The sequence below is a fragment of the Panthera uncia genome (genome assembly GCF_023721935.1).
Source record: "Panthera uncia isolate 11264 chromosome B3 unlocalized genomic scaffold, Puncia_PCG_1.0 HiC_scaffold_1, whole genome shotgun sequence".
Taxonomy (NCBI): Eukaryota; Metazoa; Chordata; class Mammalia; order Carnivora; family Felidae; genus Panthera; species Panthera uncia.
This window is the reverse complement of record NW_026057582.1, coordinates 1824436-1835809: the sequence shown is the minus strand read 5'-3', so window position 1 is coordinate 1835809 and position 11374 is coordinate 1824436. Positions and strand designations below refer to the sequence as shown.

Below are 11374 nucleotides of genomic sequence, written 5' to 3'. Positions count from 1 at the left end.
AAAAAAAAAAAAAAAAAAAAAAAAAAAAAAAAAAAAAAAAAAGGCACGGGGGCCGCGCCGGGGCCGGGGGCGCCCACGGGCCCGCCAGCCGCCGCCGCGCCGCGCTCACCTGTGCCGCCCGCGCCATCGCGCACTCCGCCGCCGACGCCCAGCGACTCCGCCGCTCCCGCGGTCGCCGGCCCGCGGCCCCGCCCTGGGGCCGAACAGCCCCCGCCCTGGGAAAAAGTCCTCCGGCGCCGCGCCGCGCCCGGGCCACGCCGCCCACTATCGCCTGGCACAACAGCCCGGAACCGCCGCGGCCCAAGAGCGGCCGCCCGCGCCCTGCGCCCTCGCCGGGTCCACCCCGCGGCCGGTGCCACGCTGGGAAAGCGCACCGTCGGCCGCGCCGCTCCCTCCCGCCGGCCTTGCGACCGTGCCGTAACGCAGCCTCTCGCGCCGGCGCGACGCTGCCGTGCGCCGCGGCAGCCGGGGGACGCGGGCGATGGCCGCCTTGCGGCCCTGTAGGAGAGCTCTGGTCTCTCCGCTCTGCCGCGCCTTCTCTGGACCAGGCTGTCAGCTCGCTCCCGAGCGAGCTGGGGAGCGCAGGGATACGGCGCCGAGCCGGGTAAGCGGGATTCCTGCAGAGGGTGGGCCGGGACGGGGGACCGCAGGTGGCGACACACCCAGGCGGCGCTCCTCAGGGACACCTGTGGGTCCCGCACCCCTTCGTGCCGGGCTGCGGCGTCAGCTCTCCGGGAGCGGGGTCCTTGAGCCCGTCCGGGGCTGGCGCGGAGCAGCGCCCGCGGCCCGCGGGGGACAGGGGCGTGGCGAGTGGGGAGTCCCCGGCGCGAGGGGCCCCCAAGTGCCCTGCGTCAACTCCCTTGGTCTCTAGGAACTGAGGGTGTCGCTGTCACGCCCGGGACTGTTGGTGGTCGGAACTTTTGCTAACGCGTACCTCCGAGTCAGCTGTAGCGAGTTTGTTACCTACCTTATTTCTTCCCGAAGGTGGTTCTTTCTTAAACGGCTCTTGATGTGCACAGCATGTTTTTGTTTTGTTTTGTTTTGGGTCTGTGTTTTGGCTTCGTCAAGATTATTAGTCCTTTTCTTCAAGCTATGGCACACGTTATCATCGACTTTTGTGGGACTTCACGTTGAATAGTTTTTCTTGTTTGGAAGCTATTTGCATACACGCATGTTACAGGTTGAAGGTCCACAAAGATCAATATCTATAGCAACAAAGAATGACAGTTTTTATCAATTGCACTTTTTTGGGAAAGGATTTTTTTTTTTTGTCAGTGGAGTTCTAAGCCTTGAGTCCACCTGTCACAAGAAAACGTCGTCTAACTGTGGAATGCGCTGCAGTTAAAATATTTAAACAAACATACAAATACTAACACTTCCTTTTGCCAACAGGCTAAGGAGGGGGCCTGGAAAGCCCGGGATAAAAAAGCCGGTTAAGAATTCCAAAATGAGCCTGCCTGTAAATTTTCATTTATTTTAGCCTGTTGCTGGTTAGCATTCTTTTATAAATGCAGCTTTGAAGTTCTGCCTGGTTTGTAGTTTAGAGAAGAAGTTAACAGGGCAACTGGTCACCCAGACCCCCCCGGTCTCTAGCTCAGCTTCCTGTTACAGTGGCCACAGCAGGGACTTTCATTCCTACAATGTAGAAACCCACCCAGCATCTCAGTCTTTGGGCAGCAAGGTATTCAACAGGTATCTGAAAATGCTCCGGGCAGGCAAACGTAACATCAACCAACTGTCCCTAGGATGAGGACTTACCCTAGCTTATTTTGTGAACTAGGGTGCCCAAGGGGCACCTGGCTGGCTCAGTCGGTAGAGCATGCGACCTTTGATCTTGGGGTTGTGAGCCCCACACTGAGTGAAGAGATTACTTAAAAATAAAATCTTTAAAAAAACACCCAAACAAGGTTTCCTTTATTGTCACATACCCTTTTGCTGAAGTCAGTCTTACCGTGGGTCTAATCCTCAGGATGAGACCTTTCTTCCTTTTGTTGTCCCAAGTGACAGTGGAGCAGGGGGCTGCTCACCCGCTGGGCCGCCTGAACTTGTGAAGGTGTGGATTGTGATGCCGACGAGTGGATAAGCTGCCTGTGAGTCAGACCTGGCCCTGCTTTCCTGCGGAAACTGCTGCTGTGTTTTTTAGGACGTGCGCCCCATTGTGCTAGATCTTGCACAGAACTTACAGGATCAGTTTTTACTTCAGGGCGATTTGTGTTTCCTGTTTGTTTGGGCGTATCTCCCTGTGCTCGCTGAGTACATGGCTGGCTCTGTCCCGGTAGTTCAATTCCTGCTGCCCAGAGAGATTGTTGTCTTTCAGACTTTGATTTTAAATATTAGGCCTTTTTTTTTTTTAATGGTTACTTATTTTTGAGAGAGAGAGTGCGAGCGCAAGTGGGACAGGAGCAGAGAGAGAGGGAGACACAGAAACCAAACCCTGAGCCATCAGCACAGGGCCTGACATGGGGCTCGAACCCACGAACTGTGAGATCATGACCTGAGCCGAAATCTGGCGCTTAACCGACTGAGCCACCCAGCGCCCCACCCCATAGATATTAGGTCTTCTTAAAAGTAACAGGTCGTGAACCTTCTGTTTTCTTTATTTAAATAGATATATTTTAATCCTGTGTGTCTAGTTCACACAACATATTTTTTATTAAGTTTTTAATTTTATTATTTTTTTAATGTTTATTTTTGAGACAGGGAGAGACAGAGCATGAACGGGAGAGGGTCTGAGAGAGAGGGAGACACAGAATCCGAAACAGGCTCCAGGCTCTGAGCTGTCAGCACAGAGCCCGACGCGGGGCTCGAACCCACCGACCGCGAGATCATGACCTGAGCCAAAGTCGGCCGCCCAACCGACTGAGCCACCCAGGCGCCCCAAGTTTTTAATTTTAATTTCAGTATAACATACACTGTTATATTAGTTTCAGGTGTACAATACAGTGATTCAACACTTCCTTACATCACCCGGTGCTCATCCCAACAGGTGCCCTCCTTCATCCCCGTCTCCCCCCCTCCCCCCCACCTCCTCTCTGGTGACCATCGATTGTCTGCAGTTAAGAGTCTGTTTCTTAGTTTATCTCTCTCTTTTTTTTCATTTGCTTATTTGTTTTGTTTCTTAAATTCCATATATGAGTGAATCTTATGGTATTTGTCTTTCTCTGACTTATTCACTTAGCATTATACTTTCTGGATCCATCAAAGTTGTTGCAAATGGCAAGCTTTCATTCTTTTTTATGGCTGAATATTCCATTATATACGTGTATCCCTTCGATTTAGTGTTTTTGTATTTTTTGGATGAATACCCAGTGGTGTGATTACTGGACCATGGGGTAGTCCTATTTTTAATGTTTGACGAACCTCTGTATTGTTGTCCAGAGTGCCTATACCAGTTTGCATTCCTACCAACGGTGTAGGAAGGTTCCCCTTTCTCCACATCCTCACTACATCTTTTCCGTTAATTCTTTGTTCTCCACTTGAGTTCAGGAAAGCTGCTTTAGGACCTACATGATTTATTCCCATCTGCTGTCTCTGGTACCACTTTTTCTTCCAAACCCACTGAAAAAGTCAGCTAGGACTCTTGATTTCAACTCAGGTCATGATCTCATGGTTTGAGAGATCGAGCCCTGCATCAGGCTCTGCACTGACGGTGGGGAGCCTGCTTGGGATTCTCTCTCCCTCTCTCGCTCTCTGCCTCTCCCCCCTCAAAATAAATAAACGTTAAAAAAAAAAAGTCAGCTCTAAAATTAAGTGTTTTCTAGGCACTTCACACCTGTTTATTCCTTGTCTCTGTAGTTTACATCATCGGCTCCTAAAAGTGTTTGCACATTTGGAATCATCTGGAAGACTTTAAAAAATACCACCCCCTCTCCCCACCCCCTGAGATTCTGAGGTGATGGGTCTGGGATGTGGCCCCGGGCACCAGGATCTTTATTTATTGGTTTGTCTAGTTTCCCCCGCCCAGGTTTATTGAAGTGTAGCATCAGGATTTTATGGGGGAGTCTAAAAATGAACTTACAAGGGGCGCCTGGGTGGCTCAGTCGGTTAAGCGGCCGACTTCGGCTCAGGTCATGATCTCGCGGTTCATGAGTTCGAGCCCCGCATCGGGCTCTGTGCTGACGGCTCAGAGCCTGGAGCCTGTTTCAGATTCTGTGTCTCCCTCTCTCTGACCCTCCCCCATTCATGCTCTGTCTCTCTCTGTCTCAAAAATAAATAAACGTTAAAAAAAATAAAAATGAGCTCACAAGTTAGAGAAACAGTGGTTACATTATACACATTACTGTTTGCTTGTAGTCCTGGGACGCCTGGTTGGCTCAGCAGGTTAAGAGTCCGAATTCGGCTCAGGTCACGATGTAGCTGTTCTGAGTTTGAGCCCCGTGTCAGCCTCTGTGCTGACAACTGGCAGCCTGGAGCCTGCTTCAGATTCTGTGTCTCTCTCTCTCTGCTCCTCCCATGCTCATGCTGTGTCTCTCTCTCTCTATCTCTCTCTCAAAAATAAGTAAACATTAAAAATGTATAAAGTAGACTATTTGCTTGTAGTCCTGGATTCATCAACACGGCACTAGGTCGCGTTAACCAAGTGTTTGCACCCGCTGGTCTGTGAACTTTGCCTGTTTTCTTCTTCACACGGTTCTGTGAAGTAGGTGCTTTTACCCTCCCCATTGTACAGACCAGAAAACTTCAGTGCAATAAGATGGAAAAATTTCCTCAAGATCACAGCGCTTGCTCATAAAGAATATCTATATTATAGTTCCTGTATCTAGAGGATAGTGAATTAACATTTTTCTTCTAGTAACTTTTGGATCAAAAAAAAAAAAAAAAAGCCCAAACAGGCCCTCAGCAGGAGAGGTAATATTTACAGATAAATAGTGGGAGTCCTGATCCCATATTTTGCTTAGATTTTCATTAAAGAGAATGATTTTCAACAGTCCCCTCCCCTCAAATGTAGCTTCAGAGTAAAGACATGAGGGAAGTTAAATACTAGACAAATGAGAAAGTGGTGAGTGGTCTCATCAGAGGATTTTATTTATTTATTTATTTTTAAACAAACTTTAAAAAAAAAAATTTTTTTTTTTTTAGAGAGCGCACGTGCCCATGAGCAGGGGAGAGGGTCAGAGAGAGAGAGAGAGAGAGAGAGAGAGAGAGAGAGAATCTTAAGCAGGCTCCACACTCAGCACAGATCCTGATGCAGAGCCTAGCACAGGGCTTGATCCCACAACCCTGGGATCGTGACCTGAGCCAAAATCAAGAATCGGATGCTCAACTGACTAAGCCACCCAGGCAGCCTCATCAGAGGGTTTTAAAATAAGCATGGATATTTCTAGTGTTTAAAAGGCTTTCAGTAAATTAGTTGGAAGAAAATTAAAGCTGGGGCAGAGGACTTTAAACAGCCCAGGGCCTGGCTGTGACTGGCCTGGTGTTACCCAGCAGAGTCAGGGTTGAAAGGGGCCTTTCTCACTCTCTGCCTCCTGTTCAGATGTCCCCGCACGCTGTTTCTTCATGGAGTGAAGCAGTTACAGGGTTTCCCCTTGTCCTGTTCATGTGGAGAAATGCATTCCTTTATTTTCTATTTTTGTTATTTATGGGAAATGTCAAACTTGCAAAACCAGAAGAGTGTAAAGAATGCTGTGTATCCAGCACCCTGCTTCTACCCCTGTCCGCTTGGGGGTGTTTATTTCATCTTTACCCATCCATTCCATTCCCGGCTCCCAGATTACTTTGTGGCAAATATCAGATTTCACATTTCATTTGTGGAGCGCCTCGGTGGCTCAGGGTTAAGCGTCTGACTTCAGCTCTGACTTCAGCTCGGGTCATGATCTCACGGTTCTTGGGTTCGAGCCCCGTGTCAGGCACTGTGCTGACAGCTCGGAGCCTGGAGCCTGCTTCTGATTCTGTGTGTGTGTGTGTGTGTGTGTGTGTGTGTGTGTGTGTGTGTCAGTCTCTCTCTTTTTCTCTCTCTGCCCCTCTCCCGCTCATGCTCTGTCTCTCAAAAGTTAAAAAAAAGGACCATTTCATTTGTAAAATTTCGTATGTATCTTTTTTTTTTTTTTTTTTTTTTTTAATGTTTTGAGAGGGGAGGCGGGGCAGAGAGAGAGAGGGAGAAAGAGAATCCCAAGCAGGCCCCATGCCCAGCGTGGATCTGGATGCAGGGCTCAGTCACAACTGTGAGATGGTGACCTGAGCCAAAATCAAGAGATGGACGTTTAACCGACTGAGCCACCCAGGCGCCCCAAAGTTCATATTTTTTTTAACTTTTTTTTTTAATGCTTACTATTTTTTAGAGTTCAAAAGTTCGTATCTTTTACAGTTACATATGGGGGCGTCTGGGTTGCTCAGTCCGTTAAGCATCCGACTCTTGACGTCAGCTCAGGTCATGATCTCATGGTTCGTGGGTTTGAGCCCCGTGTTGGGCTCTGTGCTAACACTGCCGTCCTGCTTGGGCTTTTCTCTCTGTCCCTCCTCTGCTCATTCTCTCTCTCTCCCTGTCTCTCTCAAAATAAGTAAACTTGAAAAAAAAAGAAAGAAAGAAATAGGGGCGCCTGAGTGGCTAAGTTGGTTGAGCGGCTGACTTCAGCTCGGGTTATGGTCTCACAGTTCATGAGTTCAAGCCCTGCGTCGGGCTCTGTGCTGACAGCTCAGAGCCTGGAGCCTGCTTCAGATTCTGTCTCTGTGTCTCTCTGCCCCTCACCTGCTCATGCTCTGCCTCTCAAAAATAAATGTGTTAAAAAAAATTTAAAAAAAGAGATATGAACTTTAAAATATATATATAAACATAATAACTAAAATACAACTTCAGCAAATGTTCAGCGTTCAGTTTTTTTTTTTTTTTAGATTTCTTCAGTTATCGTAGAAATGTTTTTTGCTTTGTTTTGTTTTGCTTTTACAGTTTTCTTGTATCAGGATTCACATTAGGGCTACAAATTGTGATTTATTGACATTCTTTTGGTTACTTTTTGATCTATAGGTTTTGACTCCATCCCCTTCCTTTTTTCAAAGTAGTTTATGCGGGAGGAGGGGAAGGATGTGTCCTTTTGAATTTTCCACAAACTGTGTTCTGCTGTTGCTTTCCCAGGGCGTAATGTACCATGTTCCTCCGATCTGTGTGTCTCCTGTAAATTGACAGCTGCAATCTAGAGCCTTGACCACATCCAGATTTGACTTTGTTTTTGAGAAGACTAACTTCGTTGGGGGATTGTGTTCCTCTATCAGGATTGGCTGATTTCTGATGTGAAGCCAACGTTTCACTCCCAGTATAAACCCTGTTTAGTCCTTTACGTACTGCTGAATACAGAATGCTGATGTGTCTACGTCTGTCTAGAACGGGAGGCTGGGATCCCAGCCCTCCAGAAGGAAGACTTTCGGTTCCCAGCCCCGAAGTGTCAGGACCGCAGACCTGCAGGGACACCACGTTTTGCCAGCATCTGTTCCTTTCATCGTTGCCCACCGGTTTCCCCAGTGGTGCAGTGTGACGCCTTCACTCAGGAGCTTCGTGTTCTGTGCAGGCACTTCCGGGAAGGAGGGCCTAGGGGAAAGTCTTTGGTTCCAAATCCTGGCTCCTCGTGGGGAGGTGGGCCCGGGACTGTGCCGGGAGAGCCCAGGAGCCTGCTGTAAGCGGGAAGGGGTGGAGAAGGAGGCTGGGCCTGCAGAGCTGGAGGAGGAGAAGCCCCCCCGCGGGGCTGCCTGGCTGGCAGTTTACAAGAAAGAGAAAAAACGGGAGGGGTTGTTCCCTCCCAGACACGGTGATGAACGCTCAGTGTGACAAGTACGTACAGGCACGTTCCTTTCCTTGTCCTGGCTGCTCGCCAGCAGAGCTGATGGGTTCTAGCCTGCGCGGCCCCGCCTCCTGTCCCGCCCGAGACAGCCACTCCACTGTGAGGGAGCCGTGCATTCCACGCTGCTGCTGTGACAGCCATAAATTACGGTAATTATTCTAACCTCAAAGGGAGTCTTCCTTTTACAGAAGGACTTTTTCCTCCCCCGAGCTCCTTCTCCTCCCTTTTAAATAGCAGTTCTGGGGTGAACAAAAACAGAACATGTATTTACTGGGGAGCGCAGAAGAGCTAACTCTGCTACAATTAAGATAAAATCTCTCAAATTATAGTGGAAAACTGAGGGTGGTTGGGAGAGCTGGTTGACAGAGTTCACCTGTAAAGCAGATGATTTAGGCAATAGTGAGGTGACAAATGAGGAGGGGTCACTGAACACTCCTGGCGCCTCCTGGCGCTTCTTCATGTGTGGGTAGCTCGGAAAAGCCGTGAGTTGTTGGGGTGACTGCTTTAACGCTTCCTGATAAGGAACCTGTAAGATGATGACACTGGGGTACAGTTCTGGAGGGTGGTGAACCGGTGGAACACAGCGGGGGTGACACCTGCCCTTTCGTCCCCTTGCTGCTGTCCTTCAGCGTCCTCGGTCGGCTTGGGGGAGGGGAGGGGTCCCCATCTTGGGATGCAAGTCCGTGGGGCGAGCCTGGGCCAGCTGCCTGTTGCCACTCATTGGGTCCCTGTGTGTGAATCACCTTTAGTTTCTAAGACTAAAGGCTTTGGGGCAGAAGTCCAGGAATATTTGTGGAAAGGTAGGGTTTTAAAAAATGCTTTTTTGGGGCGCCTGGGTGGCTCAGTCAGTTGAGCGTCCGACTTCGGCTCAGGTCATGATCTCACAGTCTGTGAGTTCGAGCCCCATATCGAGCTCTGTGCTGATGGCTCAGAGCCTGGAGACTGCTTCAGATTCTGTGTCTCTCTCTCTGCCCCTTCCCTGCTCATGCTCTCTCTCTGTCTCAAAAATAAATAAAAGCATTAAGAAAAAAAATTTTTTTTTAAATGTTTTTTTTGGAAAACAAAAGGAAAATGTAGAGATCATATATTGTTTTTAGAAGGATGGATGAGAGGGGCGCCTGGGGGCTCCGTCGGTTAAGTGTCGGACTCTTGATTTCAGCTCCGGTCATGATCTCGCAGTGCGTGAGTTCGCGCCCCGTGTTGGGCTCTGCACTGTCAGTAAGGGACTCTCTCCCTCTGTCTCTCTGCCCCTCCCCTGCTCGCTCGCTTGCTCTAAATGAATAAATAAATAAATAAAGGATGAAAGGTTGAAGATCTACACACTGCAACCCTGGAGCGATCGTTCAGCCTGATGTCAAGTCGTATTTGACGATGACAAGTGGCAGTTTCAGGTCTTAGGTAAGCAGGTGAGGGCGTCTTTCTGCCAGCGGGGCCCTGTCGCTATGGCACAGGAGGGAGGAATTCAATCCCTTTTGTGGACCAGCTGGCCCTTCATTTGGAACTTTCCACCTTGGCTGTGCCTCTTCTGGTCCAGCTCTGCATGAGAGAGACGCTTCAGAAGTGCCAGACAGAAGTCAACGTGATCAAATGTGAGGGCGTCTGAGTCTGCGAGAAGTGGATGCAGGACGAAGTGAACACCTCGGTAGGTGCCGCGGTTGTGGCCACGCAGACGTGACCGCTGTGTCTAGGGCCTGTCCCCTCTCCCTCCTGGCCAGCCGGCCAGCCTGGCTTCCCACTTCGCCGCAGCTCGGCCCGGCCACCTACACCGGCTCCTCCCAGTTCTCCCACTGTGCTCCAGTCTTACTGCAGAACAGCCCGGGAGGCGCGCCGCTCTGACCGCACAGACCGGAAAACCTGGAAACTCGGCGGGATCTAGCAGTGACGGACCCTCAAGAACAGTCTTGACAGCCGATGGTGTTTGGCTCGCTCACAACTTCTGAAAGTTCTGGCACCAGCTCATCAATAATTGCCATAACTAGCTTGTCAGGTGTCCTTCCAGCAGAAAGTTCAAGGGCTTTTTGACGTTGAAGTGCATTTCTTGCATAAGCAGAGAGTCAACAGGAAAGATTAAGACTGGGAAGAACAGGGGCGCCTGGGTGGCTCGGTCGGTCAAGCGTCCGACCTCGGCTCAGGTCATGATCTCACGGTCCGTGAGTTCGAGCCCCACGTCGGGCTCTGTGCTGACCGCTCGGAACCTGCAGCCTGTTTCAGATTCTGTGTCTCCCTCTCTCTCTGCCCCTCCTCTGTTCATGCTCTGTCTCTCTCTGTCTCAAAAATAAATAAAAAACGTTTAAAAAAAATTTTTAACACTGGGAAGAACATTCCTCCAACAAGCGCAGTCCTGCCGCCTGGGGCTCAAAGGCTCCTGGGAGAAGCAGGCGTGCCAGTGCTGTGAGGAGCCTCGGGAGCCCGCGGAGAGGTGCCCTTGTCTGTGAAGATGAGGGGGGAGCCCGCGGAGAGGTGCCCCTGAACCCGGGGCCGTGAACATGAGGAGGGAGCACGGAGGAGAAAACACGCAGGCGGAGGAAGGACAGAAGCCAGCTGGCGTGGCATTAAAGGAGCCTCCTGTGGGTGGAGGAAAAGGAGAGATTGGGGCCCCAGCAGGCCCGGGCTGCCAGACCACAGGAAGGGGTTAGGTTCTCTCCTGAGGGTAATGATAATCACCGAGGAAGATTTTACATTTTTTTTTTTTCTTTTTAAAGTTTTTTTTTTTAATGTTTATTTATTTTTGAGACAGAGAGAGACAGAGCATGAACGGGGGAGGGTCACAGAGAGAAGGAGACACAGAATCTGAAACAGGCTCCAGGCTCTGAGCTGTCAGCGCAGAGCCTGACGCGGGGCACGAACCCATGAACCGTGAGATCATGACCTGAGCCGAAGCCGGACACTTAACCGACTGAGCCACCCAGGCGCCCCGAAGATTTTACATTTTACGGGAAGGGGCGGCACAGTTAGGTCAGGGGTGTGGGAGACATTGCTTCGAAGCAGGGGTGGGTATGGGGACAGAGTAGGCGGGGAGGGGGCAGCCTGGAGGCGGTGGCGCTGCTCAGACCAGCCCATCAGGAGTTGTCACGGGGCCAGAGACCTCACCATGGCGGAGGCGTGTGTGTGTGCGTGTGTGTGTGGTGGGGGGAGGTTGCTGCAGCTGCCCGAGCCGAGTCCTTCAGGTCCTGGCATGGGGGTGCCAGGGTCCAGTGGCCAGAATTCTGCGAAGCTTATTCCTTCAGCCACAAAGAAGGCTTCTCAAAGGACAGGGTGTGACTCTTTTTAATTCTGACCACTGCGGGCCCTCGCCTTTGCTGCTGTGAGAAGAAGGGCCGTAAGTAAAAGTATTGGCAGTGATCACAAGTAAGTTACCTTGAAACAGGTGGAAAGTTTGCATTCCAGCGGCTTCCTCCTCCAGAAGTCTGAAGGTGATAAAAACGGTCAAGTACAGGAGGAAGCAGCAGGGCCTGCCAACAGACACGCTTGGAAAATGAGGCGGACGGGACAGAGCTCTTGTGGCAAACGCTGCTTTCAGGGAGTCTCAGAAATGTTTTCTTTAAAAACGTTCTTATATTTTTCTCATACACACATTTACGTTTGCTTCTAGAAGACGTTAT

The 11374-nt window shown here is 50.2% G+C and overlaps 2 protein-coding genes across 3 annotated transcripts in view; one reads left to right on the top strand and one right to left on the bottom strand.

Annotated features, from left to right (window-relative positions):
- The window catches only part of BAG5 (BAG cochaperone 5), a 5642-nt gene extending 3598 nt beyond the window's left edge, over positions 1 to 2044 (bottom strand). The window contains exons 1-2 of one of the 2 annotated variants that reach the window (XM_049612064.1): positions 1952 to 2044; positions 968 to 1205 (exon numbers count right to left, since the gene is read on the bottom strand). The gene's annotated coding sequence lies outside the window, so the exon portion shown is untranslated. Of the gene's footprint in view, positions 1 to 109; positions 230 to 967; positions 1206 to 1951 lie in introns of those variants that run through there. The other variant, XM_049612061.1, reaches the window with a different exon arrangement.
- LOC125909127 (cytochrome c oxidase assembly factor 8) overlaps positions 305 to 11374 on the top strand; it is a 28919-nt gene continuing 17849 nt past the window's right edge. The window contains exon 1 of the mRNA XM_049612078.1: positions 305 to 604. Coding sequence (XP_049468035.1) covers positions 482 to 604 — 123 coding nt within the window. The 5' untranslated portion in view covers positions 305 to 481. The remainder of the gene's footprint in view (positions 605 to 11374) is intronic.